General features: G+C 42.4%; 1 protein-coding gene across 1 annotated transcript; it reads right to left on the bottom strand.

The window, feature by feature from the left end:
- Window positions 1-791: 791 nt before the first annotated feature.
- chd8 (chromodomain helicase DNA binding protein 8) lies at window positions 792-25015 on the bottom strand. The gene is made up of 39 exons (XM_086043294.1): window positions 24916-25015; window positions 22685-23742; window positions 22222-22536; window positions 21974-22087; window positions 21386-21888; window positions 21174-21285; window positions 20140-20349; window positions 19962-20030; window positions 19829-19884; window positions 19605-19722; window positions 17753-17836; window positions 17507-17644; window positions 17184-17305; window positions 13348-13591; window positions 13102-13278; window positions 12862-13005; window positions 12575-12673; window positions 12086-12245; window positions 11683-11893; window positions 11408-11603; window positions 10673-10843; window positions 10291-10581; window positions 9966-10186; window positions 9549-9751; window positions 9252-9408; window positions 9080-9169; window positions 7929-8032; window positions 7672-7795; window positions 7223-7298; window positions 6858-7132; window positions 6493-6725; window positions 4921-5562; window positions 4729-4832; window positions 4337-4549; window positions 2631-2723; window positions 2427-2540; window positions 2216-2317; window positions 2018-2122; window positions 792-1898 (listed from the first exon to the last, which is right to left on the bottom strand). Exons 2-39 carry the CDS (start codon window positions 23639-23641, stop codon window positions 1506-1508), a joined length of 7740 nt encoding a protein of 2579 aa, XP_085899420.1. The 5' UTR covers window positions 23642-23742; window positions 24916-25015; the 3' UTR covers window positions 792-1505.
- Between the last annotated feature and the right edge of the window lie 1375 nt (window positions 25016-26390).

The following is a 26390-nucleotide window of genomic DNA, read 5'->3' as shown; positions in this document are numbered from 1 at the left end:
ACAATATGGTGATTGCTTGTGGCGAGCGAAAAAGGTTGTGAATGCATTTGACGCACGAAAAATGAAAATAAACACATTGGCTAATTGTAGCTGTTCGCAGCTGCTAAAACTGCTTAAGCAACACCATAGAACTCAAGCAATACTATTTCCATTTGATATAAGGGGATGAAAGTGAAAATAAACCATGCCATGACTGCTCGAAATGTGATTCACAAAGCATTGCACTACGCTCTAGAAACAATATACTTCCTAATTGAATTTACATTGACAGATATACGGCTGTGTGTACGACGGAACGCAAGCGGTTTGCTAAACTGTGGGTACAGATGACAAAACTGTGGGTACATATGACTAAACTGTGGGTACAGATTAGTAAACTGTGGGTACAGATTAGCAAAAAAATATTTTTTCTCATACCCTGGCACCAGAGGAGCTCCGTAGAGAACAGCTGGAAAAAGTACTAAAAAAAAAAGAACCTGACATGGGCATTGGCAAATTAGAGGTCAAATTAACTTCACATAAGAGTTAGTGTTGGTGGTTCATGTGAAATGGGAAATTTGCTAGTGTACACAGTGGAATAGTACTAGTATCCAAGAAAAAAACATTTCATTATAGAAAGCCATTTTAAATTTGCATCAAGTACACAGAAGCAAAGTTTCAGATCTTATACACTATGGCTATCTTTTATGAACGGCGGCTATGTCACGACCCACAACACACTTTTTAAATATTGTTTTCATGTTTTGTAAGACAAAAGATGGTTGGTAAAAAGGACAATAATACACACAGACTTTCTGTCACTGTAGTTTGCTGTAATTCAGGTCACAGATAGATCATAAAACAAGAATAGCAACTCAATTGTCACCTTTGCACCATAGGACACAATTTACCTGATCTACATAATACGATACAACCATCCTTGATTCACTGCCTCAGTAACTAATGCACCACACTCCCTCTGTTTCACACAATTAAAACATTAACAGTACACCCACACATTGGAACTTCTTGTATGTCATTTACAGACTTGCATGGACTCAGGTGACGTGAGCCCACAAGGCTGAGAAAGTGTAGGATGCCACTTCATTCAGTATATGTATTCCGTTGAGGACCCTAATTGAGGTTCCTTGATAAGAAAAGGTTATCTACAGCAGGAGGCCCCCACTTTTGGTCACAGCTGGGAATGTGATGGGAACTCCTCAATTTGGGAGTGAACGGAGCAGGATGGTGGGCCACAAAATTAAGAATGATTTTTGCCATTTGCAGCAGCTACAGTGGAGGACTGAGGAGAGGGATTGAAATTGTCGCTGATGAAAGGAAAACATGGGTGCAAACCTGCTCTTTCCAAAAAAAAAAAGAAGAAAAGAATCCAGATATAAAATAAATTTGCAATGCATAAAAGCAGCAACATAATTCCAATAATTTGATACATAAGGTAAAAATAAATGAGGGATAACGGCGCACTTTCAGACGGGGACTAAGTCAAATAAATTGGGGGGAGTGAGTCAATCCTCTGAGCTAGATGACGAGTCAGAGTCCTTATGTGTGAGGATGACGTCATCTAACAGGCCTTCTTGATCTGAGCTGTCATAGTCTCCTTGGGAAAGGCTGTCACCAGCCTCAATTTTAACATCGAAGTCCGGACTGGTGAGGAAATGTTGGGAGGTCTCCAGGTCCTCCTCGTCCATCATGTAAGCTCCATCTGAGACCAGAGTCTCCTCTTCCACTCCTTCCAGGTAAGGATTTTCTGGCGTTGGCTCTGGAGTGTGGTGGTGTTGGTGTTGGTGATGGTGGTGGTGGTGGTGATGGTGATGATGATGATGGCGGTGGCGACTTTTCTTCGGAATCTCTGAGTATTCAGTCAGCAGTCGGTGGAAGAGTGTCTCTGGCAAAAAGCCCTGGAAGAAAGCAACGTAAGAACACTGTTCAATTATTGCTGGAATCTTTGCTGTATTCGATGTCAAAAAATGGTCTGCAAAAGCTTGTACATTAACAATCAAGAAAGGCATCTACGTACAGAGTTCCGAACTGTTTCCGACCAATCGGGCGCGACAACGAAATCTGTATTTTCTTCTAGATATTCTCTCAGGTCTTGCAGCATCGGACAGAATGCAGCGCCAATCTTAAATGGAGAAACAAAACATGTGTTGGAAGGAAAGGACGGAAATGTCAACAGGTGTAAAATAAGTGTGTTTAATGAGAGCGTATGTATGACCTTCTTTCCTGTCCTCATGTTAATAAGCTTGACCTTCTCATTGCCTGTCAGGACTTTATCTGCCTTCCTCCTCCTCTTCCGCTTGCTCCTGTTCACAAGAAGCTGTAGGAACAAAAAAAGTATCAGACCAAAAACTCAATTTTGCTTCTCAATTTGATCTTTCAAGACCAGGGAACAACAAAACATCAAATGCAATAATAACTGTTTGCACCTCTAGCATGTCTCCCTCCACTTCATAATCTGGATTCTCTTTCAGCCAGGTGGGAGGGTCCCGACGGCGAGGAATACGCTCCAGTGGATCAAGGAGGCCTTCTGGGTCAGATAACTACAACACAGAAGGACGGCAGGAAGTCAGCAGACAAAATGCGGCGTGGTTGTTGCACGCAGTTACTTTTTCATCAAGATGATATTGTACCTCTAGTTCTTTGCGTCGCTTACGGCTGCTTTCGCCACCTGACCCGTTGGGCATCAGTGCCTGCTTAGAGAATGTCAACTTCAGTCCCTCCTCCTAGTAGATTGAGAGAAAGAGATAATAACCATCACGCCGGCTGTCTCTGCCAAGAAGTTAAAGAGCTAAATAAAATTATACCAGCAGTAAAATAACAGCAAATTTGCTTTGCATTCATCAGACTATAAAATTGCGATTTTAGCTAACTGCACTCTCACTTGTTTTATGTACACAACTGTGTACAATGAATGTTATAGTTACTATTAGTTTATATGCCTAATGTTAAATATTTCAGTTGACCAAAACAACTGCAACAATGTTACTATTGTTTTTCAGCCCCTCTGCTTCACAGCAATGTATTTCTAACATTGAATTAGGGCTGGGCGATATGTCTGAAAACTTAATCACGATATAGGTAATTCGTATTGGTCAATATCGATATATATTGATTCCCCCCCCCCCCCCCCCCAAATCAAAATTTGAAAAAAAAATTAAATAGTTTTACGATAATCTACAAAAAACAACTATCCAGGGGAAAAATACCATCCAAAATATCTGGTCGCAAAACTAACGCTCAAGGAATGTACACTGTTTTTATGTAGATTGTAATGCAGTGTAATGTGCAATGTTGTGTACATCCATGCTCCTGGCTCAAGCAGTGCCGCTGCAAATGCTTTTTTGTGGAAGATTCTCTACACCAGGGGTCTTCAATCCTGTCCTGCCTGTTTTCCATCTGTCCCTGCTGCAACACACACCTGATTCAAATGATCAGGTTCATGATCCAGCTTCTGCAGACCTTTGGTGAATATCTGTAGCAGGGAGAGATGGAAAACAGGCAGGACACCGGCCCTCGAGGAACAGGATTGAAGACTCCTGCTCTACACCATTGTTGATACTTCTAAGAACCTTCTTTCATTTCTCATGCAATGTCAGCGTAGCAAACTAATACTGTCGTTGAGTGCATGTATCGCAGTTGAAAAAACGTCTTAGTTCAACTTTAAACTTGTTAGCAGGCTCATTATTGCCATAGGACGTGTTATTGTTTTACTTGACTGACAGCTTCGGCGCAGGCTAAAAACACAGAGCTTGCACCTTGACTTCTACTGCATGTATTCATCCGGAGATGTCAATTTGCACATTATAATCTTATTGCAGGATTTGCACTGAGGCGACATGTCATTTATTTGAACAAAGCTAAGCCACACTTTGGTTTGACGTGTGTACGCAATACACATGACATGCGCCTGAACACACTTCTCCGTTGGTTCAGCTGCTTCTTCACGTACCCCCACTTGGCAAACGAACAGTCAGTGACTCGGCTGCGCTCAAGAACACACTACCGTGCTCAAAATTTGCTCTTCATGCTTTTAACTGTGGCACAAATCTAACGCCATACTGTAGCCTCTGCCGACAGCACACAGAATGCTGGGATTGGGATTGTTTTTTCCTATTGAACATTTTATTGAAGGCACTTTACATTGATATTGATCACGTCTATCGCAATATATTGAATTATTGCCCAGCCCTACTTTGAATTATCTATCCATCCATTTTATAGCCCAGTTCTAATTCAGTCTGAGTGAGAACAAAACAAACTGGTCTTTTTCAACATGTCAAAGAGTGTTAACAAGCATGAGACACAAAGAGAGATCCCAAAGGTTTAGTGTACATACCTTGAGGAGTTTGACAGTGAATTCTCCATCCTCCCCTTCGCCTCCGGGCATGCTGATGGGTTTGCGGCCCACCCGAGCGTAGGCCATCTCGTCTCCCTGCAGCTCGATGCTTTGGTTTATGTGAGCCTCAGACACGTAGCGCCGCCCAGATGGCCACTGACCAGTAAGCACCAGTGTACACAAACTATCCAAACGGTTGATCAACACACGGTCCTGAGTTTAAATGAAAGGCATTTATTAAAAATTAACCATGAGCAAATCAAAAACCAACCATATACAGTACATTTCCGATTATTCTTTAACTTAAATTACCATCTGTTTTCTGCCAAACAGTTTAAATTCCATGGGTCCACTGTATTATCATTCTATGATTGTGAAAAAGATCCACTTACCTTGGGCCAGTCTACTCTGATAGGATCCGGAGGCGGAATGCCATCCTGAGACAAGGCCATCGAGAGTAAACTGTTCTCTTCATCTACATCGCACGCCTTCACACCTGACAGACGACAAACAGAAAAATCTTACAACGCGTCGCTTTCTTAGTTTAGAGAACTGTGAATTGCTCCGGTCAAATACCAACTGACCTCCATCCACCTCTTCTTCACTATCTCCGCTCTCGTCACTGCTGCCTGATCGATCAGACGACGACGAACCTGAATCTGAGTCAGAATCGGAATCAGAACCACCCTCTTCACCCCCTTTGCTTCCTCCCTTGTTTTTGCTCTTTTTGAAGCTCCAGCTTTGCCCTCGTGCTTTGCCATCATGGTGAGTCAACGGTGTACTTTGCAGGTGAGCACTGATTTCACCACCGAGCAAACTAATGTCCATTTCTTGACCGTCCTCCTTCACACCTGACACCTCCGCAATGGACTTCGGCTGGTTGAGGTGCATGATGGGTTGCGGCTGGGGTGGAGGCGGGGCTTGCTGGTTCTGAATGAATTCATCTCGGGCCGCACTGAAGGTGAACTGCGGGTCCGAGAAGACGGAGAGCTCGGTACGGCTGACGCCGTGCAGCGCTGCCCCGAGCATCAGCTGACGGTCGTGGTCCGGGATACTCCACCAGGTGGGCAGCTCGGAGGTGCGGGGGGCCAACGGCAGACGCTCTTCCAGGGAGGGGTGCGGAAGGACTCGCTCACGGAGGCGACGGAGGAGGCTAATGCGATAAAGTGTGCGGGAAGCACGCTCTTCTGTGATGGGGGCCACAGTCTGGGGAAGTGGTGACAGATCTAGGGAAAGTATGTAGAGTTGAGTTTCCTGATCACCGTTCATAAAATCAATGGGACAAAATCCATTGATGCATGAATCTAAAATTATTTGTGCAAAATAAAAAAATTATGTCAGTAATATAAATACAATTTACAACATGCAGTGTTGGGCAGTAGCAGCGTTACAAGTAGCAACAATACTAGTAGTTTATCAACATTTCAGAATGTTGTGTTCATTTGCAACATCAACTAGAATTTCAGTAGTGATGCTACTTTCGTGATCACAACTTGGTAGCGTTTACAGACACTACTTTTCCCCAGGTAGGCCTAAACCTTAAATCCTAGTCTTCTGTTTGACATCATGTACAGTACCTAGAACTCCTGATTTAAGGAAGCACGTTCAGGTTATTTCCCGAAGTTAACTCAACGATATCCTGTTACGTAAGTCTGATTAGAAGAAGAAGGAAGTATGTTAGTATGTTTTTTTTCTTGGTTGAGAGAGAAAAGTTCAATAAATTGAATTGAACTGATTGAATTGGCCACAAGACAGCAATGACTTGGGAAAAGAAAAAAAGTTTGAATGTAGTTTTACTACTTTGGTCATTTTATTGTAGGCTAATATCTCTGATGGGTAGCTTCAGTGAAGCTTCATTTGATGTTGAATAACCTGTATCGTTGCTCACTACATTTTCCAAGTACCTTGCCCAACACTGACAACAAGCTTAATCGTCTACTTAACTCATTCAGTGCCATTGATGAATTTGTCTTTTCACAGTCCACCCATTCAACTCTAGGATTTTACTTATATTTTTTTCCCATTTTTTTCAAAGCTTAGGGTAAAAGAGGGTCTGAAATGTCTGGCAGTGAATGAGAACAGCATTGAATGCGATATTTAAGGGTACCTCTGCAATAAAAGTGTGTATTATTTGAGTATTGGGTGGCTGTAGTTACCCTCATCTCGGCCAGGACGCAGGTGGCACACTCTCCGGCACATGGCTACAAAAGAGCGGAAGTAGCGGCTAAGGCTTTCATCAGTTTTTTTATCCAGGCGTGCGAAGGTACGGAATCGCGTCCATTCATAGTCTTGTTCTTCGCCCTCAACAAGGCCGGACTCCTTTTTCATTCTTTCTACACCAAAAGTTGAGACAACACGATAGAAGTCACATTCCTCCCTGCGGGTCCACCTGCAGACAGACACAAATCAAGTTGGGTGACTTTTATCGACGTGAAATTCACTTGTGTAGCTGAATTGAACATCAAAATGCCTTTTTGAATAGACACTGACATTTAAAAGAAGAAAAAAAAACCCTGTATACCTTTGTTGTCGCTCCTGGCGTGCTATCTCCTTCAGCTTGCTGGCTTGCTCACATCTCCTGCGTCTGCGGTCGCCCTTTGCCTCCGCTTCAATTTTCAGCTGCTCCTGTCTGTAGCTACGCTGGTAAGCTGTGACCAACCGCCGTAAACGTGCAGTAAGTGATGAACTTGAGGGCCAATCGCATCCGCTCTGGTTCTGGTTAGATGCGCTTTCTGTGATCACTGCGACTGCCTTATCTTCGACAGATATGTCCTCCTCCATCTTCATACCGTCAGGCTGGAGGACGGGGAGCGTTAAATGTCGATGTGAGAGACTTATTTGTTAAACGCTTTCAGAGATATGATGATGTAATTCTCAAAGGTATACCTCATCAAAAGAATCTTTGGGGAGTCTTGATGCAGGCTTGAACTCGGGGTCCTCTGAGTATTTGTCATACTCACCTCTGTAAAGAAGAACAAGCAATAAGCATGCAAGACATCACCTGGGTTATCAGTCATTCCATCACCTGCACAAACGCTCTCACAGAAAGCTAGATTTCAAGACTGACAGATGTGAATATTAAACATTAGGGTGCCTTTATTGCTTCATTTTTCCTCCACTTAACCCATGTGGGAGTATGTATGTTATGTTTGCTCTTAAATCGGATTTTGGCTGGCAACACAAAGCAAAGCAAAACAACAAAAAACAAAAAACAAACAGACGTCTTGCAACTCAGAAATACTTCTGCATCAGGGTACCAGTGCACTGTGTTTGGATGAATACACATTACATCAACAGAATTTTCAAACAGGTACAAGAGTGTCAGCATGACTCACTCGTCTCCCAGCTCGCCGTCAGCAGTGTGCTGCTCGGCATCGATAGCCCTGTCGTCTGGGCGGCCCACCCTCTCCAGGAAACAGAGACGTGGATCAGCACGCATGGTGGTGTACATCTCATAACCTGGTAACAGAGAGACGGTCAGTCAGTAGTACGTACAAATCGGCGCCATCTCATGGTAGCAGCAGGAGAGTGCCTGGCCACCAAGATCTGAATAAGCAAAGGAAAGCCTTGCAGTTCTCCAGAAAATTCTTACCATGCTTAAACACACCAGCCAGCAGAGAGCGGTCCGCCTCACCATCCCACCATCCTGCAGGTACCTCTTGCTGCTCCATCTCTGGCATCCAGATGTCAACATCTCTGAAAAGAAACAATTAGTCCAGTGTCTGTCTCAGGTAGCATCATAACGGGAGTTTTTAAGAGTTCATTGTTGGTAGGCATGGGCCAATATTAGATCCCGACGGTATAATAACCGTGAGCAAAAATATCACAGTTTCGCGGTATTAAATAACAGCTCTAAAATATCATTTTTGGAAATATTTGTGTTTTCCCCAATTGAACACAATTAACTTTATTTTTTAACAAACTATAAAATATTTGGTACATTTAAAAAATGTGCACCTTGTTAAGTTTAAATAAATAAATGTTAACATTCTTCTTCCATTTAATTCCTAGTAAGTCAGTGTCCCATCACTGGTGAGCTATTTTTAGAACAGACCCGTGGGCTACTCACGCTGTCCTTGGGGCTAACTAGTACCTGCTGGTACCATGTTTTTATTTCGAGACAATGCACAAAGGCATCAGTGTAAGTGTGTTGGAGTTTGCAGTCACTTTCGTCTCCCTCCCTCCTCCTCCTCTGTGCGCAACTGCTCACACCTTCCCTATTTGCTCGGCAGGGAGTTAAAAAAAAAAAAAAAATTAAAAAAAAGGGGACTGGCCTCATTAACTTCAAAGAGGCAACTTGTTTAGTCAACTCTATAAATAACCAATCACATTGTGCCCCGCTTAGAAGTCCCCTCAAAAAAGAAAGGAAGCGCTTATTACCGGTGGCAGACAGTATTAGTGGTTATTGAAACCGAAACTTTTACAAACCACAGTAAACCGGTAATCGGCCCATGCCTAATTGGGAGAATACGGTACCTTTGTAAAATAATGAGCTTACTCATTTTTTTGTTTTTTCATAAAACACTAAAAACTGTCACAAATGTTGATTATATTATACTTGTTGATAATTTCATTTCAAAGGTAGAATAGAATGATATGTTTAACTCGGGATGTAGCCCATTTCAACCGAAGTGGCCAGCCTAGTGAGATGTTTAAGGCAAAAACCAAAACATTTTTTGTCAAAATGTGACTTTGGCCATTATTTTAAGAAGGTGATGATACGCAAAACGCTGAATTCTATACCTAATGTCAGCTCCTTTTAGGACAGACTCAGCATGTTCCCCAATCACTTCCTGTTTCAGATAGTACAGCATACGCACCCTGAGCAACACCCTTGAAGAGAAAAGACAATCATAGACATAGCACACTAGTGCACTAGACATCTGAAGCACAACAACTTTAATGCTCCACTTACTTGTTGCACTGGTGTTTGAGATGTTTGCGGTAACTGTCATCCAGCAGCAGTGTGTCTGGGTTGTACTTGCGGATCCACTCCACCTTCTGCACATCAAATGTGCTTTGAGCTTTTACCCTCTTACCCTTTCTACCTCGGGGGACTGGGATGGAAAGGCCTGAGAAGAAAAAACTGTAAACTCATGCAAAGCAAGAAATTCCCTGCCTCAAAAAAAAAGTAAGAAGCCCCTTGAGCTTGCCCAAGGAAGCTATTTTGCATTACATGCTAGTTGAAACTAAGCCATGACCATTTTCCTACCAGAGTGGTTGAGCAGTGTCTGGGGTTCACGTCCGTTCTCTGGTGGTGTGATGAGTTCCCAGATGAAACTCTTGATGTTCTCATCTCCACGATAGTGAAGGAGACAAAACACCAGGATGACACGGCAGATTGTCTCCACATCGCGCTCACTCAGCCGCCGCTTACATCTGGCATGAGAAAGGATGTCCCTCCAGCGACCCCAACTGGAAAAGATTGAAAAAAAAAAAAAAAAAAAGGGGGGGCTGTGAACGAGGTCACCATGACGATTAATACTATTGCTTTAATAAAAGCCAAAATAATGCCATTGTGTCATAAATAAAATGTTGATGGGCCGGATCCCAACAACAACCACATTTTCCTCCTGTAAAAGACAACATTAAGCTTGAGAAAACTAGTTTGTTATCCAATTGAACATACCCATAGACAAGCAGATGTTTTTCCACACGGAAACAGTCAGTGCGACCGTAACCCACTCCGGTGTGACGATCAGCACGTCGGGAAGAACGAGAGTGTCTGGAATTCGCAGGTGGATACTCTTCGTCACTGTCCACATCAGATAATTCTGCACCTTCTCCTCGCAAAGTGGAATACTGGCGGGTCTGCTTGCGTACTCTTGGAGTGTCAATAACGAGTGTGTTCTAAGGGTGAAAGAAACAATTAAGTATTAATGCTCGACAAAGTGAGAGAAAATACCGGTACAGAAAAAGTGCAAAACAAGCGTTAAAAGTGAAAATCAGTTTACCTTTCTGTTGATCGTGTCCATGTCTATGTCAGCTTTCTTAGCCCACTTTTCCCAGAATTCCGGGTCATCAAGGGCAATGTCATTACGGTTCTCAGAGGCCACAAAGCTGGCCTTTGAGAAGGTGGAGCCCTTGCCTTCGCTCTCTATAGTGATGGTGGTGGCTCTGCGCTGGAGGATCTGGTCAATGTCTTCCTCACAGAAGCGACTACCCTCATCGTTCTCGTCCATGATGGCGGCGTAAGCTCCTTTCCTAAGCAAGTCCTCAATCTCCTTCTTAGAAAACTGCTGGATCTGTTAGACGTAACACAACATTTTGATGGATTTAAAGGTAAAATGTGGAACAAACCAATACATGAAATAAACTAAGTGATTATTTTCTTACCCCATTAACATTACTGTCTTTATTTCCACTCATGCTTTGCAGGACGGCACGATCGAGGCCCAGCTTCAGACTTGCTTTGTCCAGCATCTCCCTCTCGTAGGAATTCCTTGTGATCAGGCGGTAGACTTTGACTGCCTTTGACTGGCCAATACGATGACATCGAGCTTGTGCCTGAGTTTCAAAACAAAAAATGAGAAAAAATATATATTATATTTTCAAAGGGGAAGCCAACGCAAACATTTTTTTTCCAAGAATATGTTCTATGCAAGCCCAATAGTTGAAACAGGGCATTCTGATAAATATTGCGTTTGTGGAGTAAGTGTTAATCCACTCGTTTTTAGCCATCCCTGGGGGCGGTCATTTTGTCTTCTGTCAACAGAAAATGACATCACAACCGCTCACAACGACCAATCACGGCTCAGATTCTGAAAACAGGTCAGCCGTGATTGGTCGTTGTGAGCAGTTGTGATGTCATTTTCAGTCGACAGAAGACAAAATAGCCGCCCCTAGAGATGGGTAAAAACGGGTGCATTTTGCTGCTTAACTTATATTCCACAAACGCGAAATTAATCACAATGCCGTGTTTCAACTAGTGGGACTGCTGGGAACATATCCTTGAAAAAAATATGTTTGGGTTGACTTCCGCTTTAAGGTGTAAGGTCAAATCATCAGTCTGCAAAAGGAAAAAACTCCAAAGACAGGTAATGTTGGCTTGAACAGCAGTTGAAAATGTACCTGCAGGTCATTCTGAGGGTTCCAGTCCGAGTCAAATATGACGCAGGTGTCAGCAGCAGTAAGGTTAATACCCAAGCCGCCAGCACGGGTACACAGCAAAAAGACAAAGCGATCCGAGTCAGGCTTGCTAAAACGATCGATGGCAGCCTGTCGTAAATTGCCACGTACTCTGCCATCAATGCGCTCATAAAGGTATCTATAAAAATGGAATAACAAGAATTTGAAAAGAGACATACAACAATTGGCTGAAAAAATGAAGAGTAAATATGTCCCACCTCTTGTTGATGAGGTAGTCCTCCAGAATGTCTAAGCAGCGCACCATTTGGGAGAAGATGAGGACTTTGTGACCACCAGCCTTGAGACGTGGCAGCAGCTTGTCCAGTAAGACGAGTTTTCCAGCAGAGCGAATTAAGGCCTGCAAATGGAAGTCTGGGGCAAGAGGGTCATACACCTGCCGTAACTCTGCTACAATCTTCTCCTCCGCACCTAGTTAAGACAAGACAGATCACCATCAAATTTAAGGATTTGTTCACAAAGAAAACACTATTAGGAACAAGGACTTGGGTCTAATGAAATTTAAAAAATGAAAAAAAGAGGTATGACGCAAAGTTAAAAAAAAAAAAAACTCAAGTCATGTCTATTTGTATAAAACAGACAACTGAGAGCGAGTTGCGATACCATTGATGAGGTAAGGGTGGTTGCAGCACTTGCGGAGTTCCATCATAGTGTTGAGCAGGTTGGGGACATTGCTGTTACTGTTTGCTCCTAAACTGAGAAAACTGAAGTTCCTCTCCAAGATGGCCCGGTAGTACTTCTTTTGAACATCCGTCAACTCAACCTTAGAGGAGTAATACAAGAGTCATTTAAAATGTCAACTCATCACAACAACGATGTAATGAGACGGTTGCTTTTTTTTTTTTTTTTAATTAACAGTCTAGTGTACAGCAGGTCATACATCACAGGGATCATTTGAAGCGGTCCAAAATGTCCTATTGGGAGTGTACAGGTTATGTCATTATTTTGATACTTACCGTAATCGTCTTAAATTATTTTTCAGGTAATCAGATTCCATTGATATTTGCACTTTTATTCTTATATGCCCACTGTCTAATCGAATGCTGAAAAATGAAAACTGACCGGTGTGTTCCCTGAAAAACATTTACTAACCTCAATGATTGTCTCCTGTTTGGGTGCCAAATTCTTCTCAACATCCTCCTTGAGCCTTCGCAACATCATCGGCTTCAGTATAGCCTGCAGCTTCTGAACCTGAAGGGTAAAAAATAAATAAATAAATAATAAAATAAACAACTTGCTCGGTCACAGCCAAATTGAAAATATCATTCACAATATTAAAGTATTATGACTTATACTTTTATAATCACAAGGCACACAAGAACGATACTCTATGTCTGTTGGTGCCAAGATGATCATACAGTATATCATATATTTTGCACCTGTTCCTCTGTTTTGAGGTCTCCAAATTCTCTGAGGAATTCAATTTCAGAGGGGAACTGGGCAGGCTCCAGGAAATGAAGCAAACTGAAGAGTTCCTCCACAGTATTCTGGAGAGGGGTGCCAGTCAACAACACCTTGTGCTCCTGGGCGCAAAAACAATATGACACCCAAATCAAAGTGACTACTCTGCTTTGCATAATAGGGTTTCATTCTGCAATGTTCTAATCGGGTCAACTAACCAGGTCCAACATTTTCAAGCTATCCAACAGTTTGCAGTTCCGATTCTTGAGGCGATGCGCCTCATCAATGATCACACAACGCCAGGATATCTCCCTCAGCTCAGGGCAGTCGGACAACACCATCTCAAAAGTTGTGATCAGGGCATCAAATTTGTACGCGCCCGGGATTAAATGTTCCTGTGCACAAAATGGCAACATAAATCAGACATGATCGATTACAGTCAAATCAGTTAGTGTCAAGCCTACCTTATCATCTTTGCTGTACATCTCGTACTGTTGGATCATCTGCCGGCTGGCCAGGCTGCCGTGGTAGACGATGGCATTCATGTTGGTCCATGTGGAGAACTCCCTCTCCCAGTTGGTGATGGTGGAAAGGGGAGCAATAACCAAGAAGGGGCCCTGGATTCCAGTAGCATATATCTCAGACAGCAGAGTGATGGACTGGATCGTCTTCCCCAGACCCATTTCATCTGCTAGGATACAGTTTTGCCTGAAACACAAAGTGAGACCAAAGGAAGAGAGAAACGTAAGAGGATGTTTCCAAATTTGCTTCCCTTACAGTGGTGGAATAATCAGTATAATTGCCCATAACAATACTTAATCAAGTCAGAGTTGAAATGGGAGTCAAACCAAATCTTCACAATGTTCCAGCTATCCTCTAAGCCTGTGATTCTCAGCTGGCGGGTCAAAGTGGATCTCAGATACCAGAAAAAGGCAACAATCAAGCAGTCTTTTTACACATTAAGGCTAAATAGGGACATTAAGGTCATTGTGTGATGTGGTTAAGTCATGTATTTTTTTTTTAAACTGTGGATTTTAATGTTGTCTACATTCCACTTTTATAAGTGTAGTTTCTCCTCAGTTTGTGCTAAATGTTGATAAAAGCTAAATTGTGTGGCATTATTCATTTTATGCAGTCTTGGCATTTACCGTATTTCATTGATTTAGGCACGCAAACTTGGGCTGACACTAACGGTTGTTGTGCTAGGCACGATTAGTGAACTAATCGGATCAAATGTAAATTGCAGCATATCGCACCAGCAAACAGGTGCTCTTGTAACCATCATTAGCTTACAGCTTGAATTCTTTAAAGGACACTTGGGTGAGCTTAACATTGGCACTTATATAATAGGTTTGCATGTAAAAATGACATCAGTACTAAAGTGCCCCCCCCCCAAAGACTCTGTCGTGATTTAAGGGCTTATTTGTTGAGGTTTACAACAAATTTCCCCACCCCTTTTTGGGGCGTGGCTTATGTTGTGTTTTCGGTCTCAGCTGCCCACGTCTCGGGAGGGAGCCAAGTGTGGTAATATTGCTCGCTTTGTCAGTTCTGTTGTCTAAAACGGCGACCGATCGCCACCAAAATGCAAATGCACATTACTACTAGGATAAGAGGACGGCTAATAGCAACAACTAGCTTCATGTCGTTAAAACAAAAGGTGTTAGCACAACAACATTAGCTCCTTACTCTGCGTCCAGCCTGCGTAAGATCTTCAAGTCGCGGGGTTGCCTCCCAGCAGTCGCATGCGTTGTCAGACACCGCTTGCAGCCGCCAGAGAGTGAGGTAAGCCCTCATCAAACAAGCGTCAATGTTCAGCGAACAAAAAGTTCCAGCGAGGCTGACTCCACAACCGAGTGTGGCCGCATTGGAACGTACCTTTTCGGCTGTTTACGTTCCAAATTGGACGGCGTGTTGTCGGTCGAGAAAATGGGGCCATTCCTCATCCAAATAAATGTGCACGGCTACTCATTTCCACTTCAGTCTCTGTAAATATCCTGACTGGTGTTTAATGCCTCGCCCATCCTAACCGTGATCAGCAAAGAAGCAGTGTGCGCTCGTCCCAGCCTAAATCTATGTAGCTCTGCTCACTTCCACATTTCCTCATTCTCATATAAATCAGCCACGGAGAGGTTAATCCTTTTGATATATTGAAGTAGGCATTAGTAGAGATGTCCACATAAATTTTGGTGCCAACTGATAGCCATTTTTGGACGTTACAAGCAATGAAAGTACAATGATTTCCAATGGAGGGTTTGGAATCGGTTACTCCCGTGACTCCGGCCGAACAAGGATAGAACGGTAGGGGGCGCGGCCATTTGCCTCATTAACAAGAGGCGTTGTTAATGGAGTCACTTATTTCCTAATTTCTCCTAAATGAATAGATGAAATAGAAAATGGTAACTCATTTCATTTCCCCGATGAAAAAATATATAAAATGAATATGTTAGTGAAAACATCCACAGTTCCTTTAAAGCGGAAGTCAGCTCAAACATATATATTTTTTTAGAATATGTGCCCAGCAGGCCCACTAGTTGAAACGCGGCATTCTGATTAATTTTGTGTTCGTGGAATATGAGTTAAGCAGCAAAACGCACTAGTTTTTAGCCATCTCTGGGGGCGGCCATTTTATCTTCTGTCGACTGAAAATGACATCACAACTGCTCACAACGACCAATCACGGCTGACCTGTTTGCTGAATCTGAGCTGTGATTGGTCATTGTGAGCAGTTGTGATGTCATTTTCAGTCGACAGAAGACAAAATGGCCGCCCCCAGAGATGGCTAAAAACGAGTAGCTTAACACTTATTCCACAAACGCAATATTTATCAGAATGCCCTGTTTCAACTATTGGGCTGGCATAGAACATATTATTGAAAAAAAGCATTTTTGCGTTGACTTCCACTTTAAGGTATGTAATAAAGCAATTAAGTAGGTAATACATTCAACTTTGATTACACCTTTTCAGGTTGTAGCAGCAGTACTGACATGTTTAAAAAAATGATAGAGCAACTTAAATTGAAGTTGATACTGTGGCTTTGACATTATGAGCTGTAAATGTTTAAGTGCTTTTTAAAATGGAACCAAAAACTATACATTGTGCAGAATTGCACTAATACTGTGCGAAAGTAATGGTTGGAATGGAATTGTTTTTGAAAACTGACGAACCCGATCGGCCCATTATTCCGTCGGTTCACTCTACCCCTGGTATAAGCGCTAATCCAAGATGGCGGCGTGCATGGTTATGGCGGTGTCTATAGTTACGGCAGCACACCATGATGTCCGTCATATCGTTCCAGCAACGCGGGAGCCAATCATATTGCAGTAGTCCAGATCCAGCCTCGAAGGCTGCGGTTTTTTTTTTGTTTTTTGTTTTTTTTGCCCCATATGGATTCACTAGCGTCAGCAGCGGAAACCGCTACCAAATCTTTATATATCCAACGCAAGATCTTGGGTTTATAAAACGGATATTGCAATTAGAACTGGCTGAACATCACCGTGTTCATGGATGAGGTGTTTTGTTTCTCACGGAAACTCGGTTTAATCCGAGGTTAATGGATGTTAGCCTGTATAGCTAGCCGACTCCCGTCGTAAAAAAAAACGGAGAGGCGTATAAATACAGACCAACTAACTGTTTTAATACTTATAGCGCTACTTGATTGGGTGTACTGTAAATCCCCTCAAATTAAAGGTGAAAGCAATAAAATCACATATTGTTTGTTTCATTGGAAATCCAGTGTGGTGGTGTTTCCAGTCAAAAAGATGACAATTGTGTGTGTTCATGTCCCGTGAATGACGAGATGACGAAGTTAACATTCATACATGAGCTGAGGTCATTCACACAATTAAAATTAGGCTCAGCTTCAGAAAACCAGTGAGCGGTAATTGGTCATTACTTGAGCAAGTGTGATGTCATTTTCAGTCAACAGAAACTGGCAAAAACGGGTGGATTTTGATGTCTAACTCATGTCCACAGATGCAATATTAATTAGAAGGCCCTGTTTTGACTAGTGTAGGCTCATAGAACATATTTTTGTAAATATATTTTTTGAGTTGATTACCGCTTTAAAATAATATGCATCGTTTGATTGCTGTAAAGTAGGCAGTGACATAATGACATTACGATGTGGGTACCGGCCTAAGACTAGTTGAGAACCAGTCCCCTACACGGGGCAAACCATGCAAGAGTTGGAGTGAATGACCAAATATGACTTGTATGATAGCAATTTGAACATGGTCAACGTTTTGACTGACTTTATGTTGCATCTTGTAGGACATGTCATGTGAATGGGTGTGATTCATACCTGTTGTACCAGTTAAAGAGCAGCCAGTTGACACCCTCCAGTTGATATTCTCTAAGAGTGTTGCCATTGTTGTACTCTCTGGTCTCCTCCAACTTCTTCCATGAGCCAGCTTGTGGTCGCGTCTGCAGAAGTGGACAGAGTGCACAAATCACAGCACATCAATTTGCACACAGCCCATCTGTTTAGACTTTTTAATGCTCACAAATGACTGGAATCAAAAAGTAAATGAGATGCCGGGCATCCTTTCCTTAAAATTCCTGAAGGCCAACAAGCAAAACATAGATACATTCAATACTCTTGATATGTAGCTTTTCAGTCGTTACCATTCTCTTGAGTCGAGGTTGTCGTGTTTGGATTTTATCAAACTCTTCCACCTTGCCCTCGTCCACATCCTCATTGAGCTCCCAGGTTGCATCTTCATAAGGCAGAGAGCACCACTTGACCAAGTAGTAAATCACAGGCTGCGGGGATGGACGAAAGTGTCATAGTTAGTAAAAACCCAAACAATTTACTTTCTTTAGATCCGAATGTTCACGTTTATCCATTTAGTATAGTTTCTCCTACGCTACCTCGCCATTGTCTTTGTCTATACTGTGGGATACATCCAGAATCCTGTCCACTTCCACGTAGTCTGGATTAAAGAGCTCCTCCTCCTGTAGAGTATATCACAGTCAAATACAGTAACATCTTTTCAATGCAACGACTATGTGAGCCTATTGTAATTTCTTAAATTTATGCATAAATGAGTCATAAAATGTGGTCTGATCATCTATATCACAAGAATAAACAGAGCCTGTGTAAACTTATTCCAGACAACAAATTATATATATTTTCATATTTTTATGAAAAATGGACAGGACAGCAAAGCAAAGGGAAGTAAACCCTTACATTTAATAGCTGGTTGACCTTGCTTTGGCAGCAATAAACTCAAACAAACATTTGCTGTAGTTGCAGATCAGATGTGCACAACCATCAGGATGAATTTTGGACCACTCCTCTTTACAAAACGTTTGCAGTTCAGCAAAATTCCTGGGATGTCTAGTGTAAATAGCTAGCACTATTGAGGTCAAGCTAGGGCTGGACGATACAGCAAAAAGAAATAAAATGATCTATTAATTTGTTATCTCGTCTGATCTCCATTGTGATTTTAAAAAAAATATTGTTTATAAACTTTGTTAAAGTGCCAGTATTAAAGCATCTGTACCGAAGACGGAAGACACATGATAGCAGTTGAACATTTTATTCACGCATTTATTAAGTTCTGTTGTAGATTTGCTTCTGTTTTAAGGATCATTGTCTTGTTGCAACAACCTTCCTCTTTTGAACTTCAACTTTTAGGCCAAATGACCTGAAATTCTTCTGCTAATATCTTAATAAACTTGAGAATAAATTTTTCCCATTGATGAAAGCAAGCTGTGACATGATCGATTAATCAATCAATCAATCAATCAATCAATCAAATCTTTGTTTATACAGCACCTGTCATACTTTAAAAGCAACACAAAGTGCTTCACAAACAAATGATAAAAGGCACAAATACATATATTGTTTTTTTTTTTTTATGTTGGGTACATTTGTCAACACAGATTTGATAGGCCAGTAATTTCTCCAAGTCTTCAGATGACACTAACATCCCAGGAAATTTGCTGAAATGCAACAGTTTTGTAAAGACGAATGGTCAAAAATTCACTGATGTTGTTGTCTGATCTTGGTTGAGGTTACTGCTGCCAAAGGAGGGTCAAGCAGTTAAATGCAAGGGTTCACTTTCTTTTTCCTCCCTGCCCTGGAACATTTACATGTTAATTTTATTCGTATTCGTAAATTTCGTATAATATGACGGCTAAGGGTACTGCGCATTCATTTGGAACCATGTGACGATTTTTGATGACAGAAACTACTTGAGCCGTTTGGAAGGGTGCACATTACCAGCTGATGATATTTTTTGGAGCCGATTAGACGCGCGTGTTCATTAAGACTATTGTATATATACTGCAATTATACTGCATGCTCTCACACAGACATTGTAGCTGCGCTGCCAAGTGCCTTAAAAAAACACAGGAATAAATGTATTAATTTATTAGATATTTCTCATTTTTTATTTTAGAAAATAGAGCTGTTGTGACAGCCTTGGAAACATGAATAATTTTCATTACAATAGTTTTCATTTTCCATACCTTGAGACCTGGAAATATATAAAGTAAAATTCCATACTTGCAGCGAAATCCTGTATTTCAGTAGAAATACGAAAATGAAATATTTTGTGTGGTATTAGTTTTAGTAGACTGTATTGTTGTGATTTTGACCACAATAATGACCAATTTATGCAGGACTTTAAGAAATTCCAAAAGGTTCATATACTTTTTTCTCCCATTGTGTGTGGTAGACAAGCAGCAACAAAAAAAAATACGTTTGTTCTCTCACCTCATGGAAAAAATGCCTCATCTGCGCATGTTTGGTCTTGAACCTTTTGATCTTTTGATGGATCCTCTTGTCTTTCTCCAGCTGCCCCATGCTGGCCCACTCACAGTGTAAGTATGAACTGGAAACAAGAATGTGAAGTTGTATGTATTGTGTTCTAGTCTACTAAAAGTACTAAATACTAAAAGTAAAGGATGCATTTTACTTGTCAAGGTTAAGAGACTTACTAGTTCTTGTATTTCACAAAGAATTCCTCGACATTGGTGTACTGGCCTGGGGACACCTACAATAAAAACGTAATTTTAAAGTAGTAAATCATAAATGCAACAGTGAGCGATAAGTACATGCATAAAAGCATACTTCTTTCTTTGTTACGCGCATGGAAAGGACTTTATCTACAATGGCGGCATCTTCTTCACTTGGGTTTTCCTGCACAGATTAAAAGAAAAAAAAAGTGTCATGAAATGAAAATGAATGAAAATATCAATGAAAAGTCAAACTCCGAAACACATTTTTTTCAGTCAATAATTCAACACACCACAAAGAACTGCATGCCAGGCAGTCCGTCACCATGTAACTCAATTTCCTGATGGATGTGTGCCGCTGCAGGTGCTGCACTGATGGAGGCTACAGCCGCCGTGGTTGTCGTAACGTCAACATCCTCCTGCTCGTCCTCGTCATCTGTTATCTTAATGTCCAGGTCCTCAGTGTACTTCTTCCTGTTCACTACACGATTAGAGCGCCGCTTCTGGACAGAGGAGTTTTTCCATGTTCATTATGTGTAACTTTAATATAATACACAAGCTCTTCATTCAGCATGTAAAAATGATGTGACTCAAATGAAGTCAGAGAGCCACATCAGGAATCTCTTTTGAGGCCATACTAGTTGTACATAAGCAGCTGATTAAAACACAAATGTCATCAAATTCTCCACCAAAATGGAATTAAATGAAAAAAAAAAAACTTTTAAGACCCATTACAAACAGAATATTGCTACAGCTTTGATGAAGCATTTATTATAATTACACTGTGAAATTACTTAAAACACTCATTTTACAGTGAAAAGATTTTGTGGTGACAAATTGTCCCTGGAACATATCTAGCCATCTTTCCAAGTAGTTACGTTCCACAAACAGACTTTGTCATACTGCAGCACTCTGAACGGAACTTCATCAGCTGTTCAGAGGAAACAACAAGGGGCAGCATGCACCCAGCCCCGCCCACGGGAGCTCACCACACATCACTGGAATTGTCTTCCAAATAGCACAATAACATGCACTTTCCACTTTTTTGAGAGCCAAAGAGGGCATCTACTTTACAAAAAAAAAAACAAAGACACTTCAAATATGCACGAGTGAACAAAGTCCATACTGTGTGAGAGAAAGTACAACCAAGCATTCTGCCTCGGATGCCAAGACTGTTCACGAACGGAAGCATATGTCGTGAATCGCAGCAATACATGTCTAATCATCTGGTCGGTAAACTGATGTGGCCTTGCCAGCATGAACGAATTGACTGTTCAACTTCAGAGACTACACCGTATTTGAAGGAATTTTCTTCATGTGTTCTTACCATGATTAAGTCTTCTTCCAGCGCAGCAGGTGAGGCCGGACTCAACTCCCCATCTGAATGATCAGAGGATGGATTCCTTTTTCTTTTCTTCGCCCCCACAAGAGTAATAGTGCTAAGAGAGGAGCAAGAAATCAAAACATCATCAATGACTGTTACCCAAAGATCAAGTTAGTGTGAAAGAAAGACAACATTTTGCAACACGCATCTCTTACTTTGTCTTGGTTTTGCTTTTGCTCTTAATGCCAGTCGTAGGTATGGTGGTGCCACCGACATCTACAACTGTCCCACCTGCTGGTTTGGCTTTGCCTTTTTTGTCCGCTCCCCCTGCACTTTTAGATGGAATTCCTGCAACTACAGGACTTTTCTTCTTGCTACCGCCTCCGCTGGTCTTTTTCTTCGCAGATGTGACCACGGTCACAGTGCCTCCAATTTCTGGTGAGGTCTGCGTGGATGGAAGTTCGTCCTGGTTGAGTACTCGAGGTAAGTTCTTCTCCCCTCGTGCTTTTGCCCTTGCTATAGCTTCAGCCACAATTCGATTTGCCTTCTCCTGCTTGCAGAGGATCTCCACCCGTCGCACAGAGGAAGAATCGCCAGGGGCCTTGGTGATTCGGATAGCCTGTGGCGCCGTGGTGGTCGTGCTGGAGGGGCCTGCTGTTGAAGAGTTGACGACCTTCACCACTGACACGGCCCCACCGACTGTGGATGCTGAGCTTGTCTGTAACGGCAGAGAACTTATATTGTTGTTCCTGTCACATCAAACACACCTATCCACAAAGTGCACAACATTAGAATTAGATTACCTGTGGCTGCAGAAGCATTTTGAGAGGCACTGCAACTCTCTGCCCCCCTTGGCCTTGAGAAATCTGCAATACCTGCGGGCTGCCAGTACCGCTTGCTCCTGACACCAACTGGTACTGAAAAGTTACAAACATCAGTCACAAACTGCTTGCAAACTGTCACACTAAAATAATGATTTCTACTGAATTTCAAATGTATTATTTCTACGTATTTAATGATTTTGAATACCTAACTGAAGAATTGTTCTTACCTTAACTCCTCCTTGCTGGCCTGGCTGCTGTTGCACCTGCAGCTGGATTGTAAGAACTTTGGGCTGCCCTCCTGCTTGTCCTGCAGCCCGGGCCTGGGTCAAGGCTGCAAGCTGGCTTCCCTGGAGGACCAGCTTACCCCCAGGGAGCTGTCCCAGTACCAGTCTAGCCGGAGCTTGCACCTGCTGTTGACCTCCTTGGCCTGTTTGGACCTGCGTGACCTGGGGTTGGGCTACAACAGTTTGACCCATTGAAGAAACGGCGGCAGCCTGTGAGGGCTGCTGGAGAACCAGAGTGATTCGTTTTGCTTCACTCCCCTAGAGCCAAAAACAGAATTAATTAGTCTCATTGAGATCATGAGCAAACAGGCCAAACATACAAGGTCATAATAGCCAATGATGCCTACACACAGAAAGCAAACCAGTTCCAGCCTGATATGACAATCTGACTGCAAGGAGCACTTACTGGGGTTTGGGCCTGCATGGCTGGCTGGAGTTGCACCTGGTTTTGAGCTTGGATTTGGATCTGAGCAGGCTGGCTCTGGGGCTGGACTTGCACTTGAGCTTGGACTTGGGGCATCTGTGTTTGCGCTGGAATCTGCACTTGGACCTGCTGGCCTTGCTGGGGCATGGAAGTGAGCAGCAACTGTTTCACTGGCCCGTTAGGGGACTGCAGCAGCCGCTGCACGCCCGCAGCACCGACCTTTACTTGAGTTTGTCCTGTGGTCGTTGGGTTCAAGACTGCTCCCCCCTGTAGTATGGGCATGCCTGGTTTAAGCGGTGAGCCGGACACCAAACGGATGACCTTGCTGCCTGTCGGGCTCGTGGCTCCAGGTACAGTCTGCAGGACCTGGGTTTGCCCCTGAGGACCTTTAAGAATGACAATTTTCCCTCCCGCTTGCTGTGTAATGGCAGATAGCTGTTGGGGAGTGAGCTGCTGAGCGATCTGTGCGAGCTGCTGGGCGGCAGTGGTGGTGGCTGGGGGGCTGGAAACAGTTAGCGGTGAGTTAAGCAGGACCGTGCTACTGCTGACCACAGTGGTGTTGCTAGCTATGGGTACTGTGACATGGGGTTGAACTTGAGATACAGTATCAACAGCAGCAGGAGCCTGGGCTACAGTGGAAACCGCAGCTAAAGAAACAGGTTGAGCAGCCGCCACTGTTGCCGTCTGCTGTGCGGGAACTGGAATGGAGGCCTGCTCAGGTACGGTGGCGGCTGCGACAGGAACACAAAGGCCAGCGTTGACCGGCTCTGACTCAACTGGTGTGGGCTCGGACTCAACTGGTGTGTCCACCTGACCTAATGCTAGCTTAAGAGCCTCTTCCACTGGGTCTGATGAACCCTGAGAAAAAGAGTCATCTGGGAGGGCATCCAGGTTAAACAGGGGTGTGTCCTCAAAGAGGTCCATTATAGGGTCTGCCATCTTGCCCCCTCCGCACAGGGAGACGGGCACAATGTTATAGACGCTCCGAGATGAAATATAAATTGTATTCGTCCAGTTTTTCAAAATGTCAAAGAAAACAGCTGGAAATCAGAGAGAAAACAGATATTAATTACACAAATTCCCCATGATTCAAAAACGCCGTATCATTCCTGATTATTGGCATTCAGTAATGCAACAAATAACAAATGCTTAATAAATGAGAACTAATAAACCCATCAGTTGGTTTCTCTAGTTTTTGGCATATTGGACTTCTACATTCATTCTGATGTATACAATGTACGAGAACAAATGGAAATCTCACACTACCAACATAGCTGCCATGGTAATTATAACAGTAATTTGCCTTAAAAGGGACAACACAAAATTTATAGAGCAATACGTTCCCAGTTTAGTAAAAAACGCAAATGGATCTTTACATTTTATTTCAAATTTGTTCAACGTAAAGCCAAGATGGTGCAATGATTAAAGTTCTAATCATACATACAGTTGTAGTCATACGTTTACATACCCTGGAATAATTATGATGTGTAAAATTCTTTAAAGTAAACATGAGTGATTAGGCAAAACACAGCGTGTCATTTTGAATAGGATTCATATTAAACTATTTTAGAATTGCACAAGCATTAAACAAACCATAGCAACAAAGTAAATAATGTTCGGTGTGTTAACTGATGAGTGATAAGTAGCTTTCCCCCTACAAAGCCAATATTTCTCATATGCCGCCAGTGTATGGCCACAACTGTGTTAAATAACGTAGTTGCTATCGTTATAATGAAATCAAACTACACCGGCAAATATTTAATAATTGGGAAGAGTTGGCATTTAAGTAAGGCGAGGAGGTAGTGATGGAGAGGTAGGATGCTTTCCTCTGCTCACATTGCAGTCTGCCTCACAAAACCGTCGGTTAGCATTAGCATCTACCGTCAAGATGTGCCTATTGCCAAAGCGTGTATGCAAGCACTACTTATGTTCACTCATAATCTCGCCGTGTTGTATGTTTGGGGCAATTAACTGGCCTCTGGGTCAATTACAACCGATGATCAAGTCAAGTGGACTCCTTCAATCTCATCAACAAACCCGACCAAACCAAAGCAACGTGCCACAATAACCATTACCCGTCAACGTTCTGACACGGGTTAGGCCGCGATACTCTTTCGGTTGGTCTGCGTCCATTTTTCGGTAAAATACCCGAAAATAACCATCAAGTCCGCTGCCCGAAGGCTCTCAGTAATAATTCGGGGCGCTAAATTTACCTTTGCATCGACACACATGGCTTTCTCCGTCTCACAACACAGTACGATTACAGGAAACGGCTAGGGAAGAGCAGGAACTAACATTTTTGCCAGAAAGCCCGTACAAAGCCAGCCTCGCGGACGCTTGCGAGCTCCGATTGGTCAGTTTTCTTTCGAGCCGGAAGCACGCGACGATTTCATTGGTTGTCGTAGTCGTCATTCTAACTTTGGCCGACGTTAGGCGGGATAAGAGCGACGTTCGGTTGAGGAACAATAAATGCGGCCTAGCTGAGCTCATTTGACTGAGTGACCGTCGGTCCTGCTGTCCTCGATGCTAATGTGAGAAGCCGCTACCAGTGGAGGCGATATCCATTTAAACATATTGTGTTTTAGGACTATCATAGTTATAAACAGGAAGTTATATCGGAGGCCCATTTTAATAATACATCGTCTCTTTTGCAGCATTTTTTTATATATAACATTTTGACTTTGATCGTGTTGAAGACCCCCGTGAGATATCGCGCAGTTATTACGTTGAAATAGGACATATTATAGACTCTGACTTCAATGGACGAAATTACTGAATTTTACCTTTCGTTTATAGGAGTACCAGGCAATGCTAGTACTGTACGGTTTCACCGCTTCGTGCCTGATTGAGGAATTAGCGCCCCCCAGTGACGTAATGCAGACACACTGCCAATATTGGCGGGATGAGTTGAGTAGTCTACATTATACTCAACTGTACTGTTGTTATAAGAATAATATGACTCAGATTAAAACCCGAATAAATATTTCTATCATGCCACTTGATGTCAATTCCTGAACCTATTTTCTTTCAGTCATTAAGTTGTGATTCCTGAGGTTGTGCAATGCAGGAAATTATCCAATTTCACTTAATTGGTTTGATACTTATCTATTTACTACAAATAATGTATCTTTGTTCACCTATCTATATATAAATGGTGATTGTGAACATGCAGCCTCAGAGCCTCAGAACGGTGAGGCAGACTGCTACCACTAACCAACCCATCTTACTGCACTCAATTGTCTGTCATTGAGTATAATATATTTTACTTGGAAGATGTGCCTAGAAATTGACAGCAAGTCCACAAAAAACATTATTCTATTACCATTATTACTACTTCAACTACATTAATGTAACAAATGTGACTACAAATTAGCATCTTACTTTAATTCATTCACTGCCAGACATTTTCAGACCCTCTTTTACCCTAACGTTTGAAAGAATTTGAAAAATATATAAATAAATTCCTGGGATTTAATGGCTGGATTGTGAAAAGACAAATAAATATGTCAATGGCAGTAAATGAGTTTCAAAATACTTGTCAATGCTAAAAAGGTCTCTTCTGGAATCATTGGACCTTGTTTCACATTAAATGTGAGCAGATATGTGAATTAATGAGAGGGAGGCAGCAATTATGAGAAATCAGGCAAGCGTAAGTGACTACATGTGGCAGTACACCACTCTTTATCCG

This window comes from Filicampus tigris, chromosome 10 (assembly GCF_054856515.1).
Source record: "Filicampus tigris isolate MCC_2025a chromosome 10, RoL_Ftig_1.0, whole genome shotgun sequence".
NCBI classification, from domain to species: Eukaryota; Metazoa; Chordata; class Actinopteri; order Syngnathiformes; family Syngnathidae; genus Filicampus; species Filicampus tigris.
This window is presented reverse-complemented; position numbering and strand designations above follow the sequence as displayed.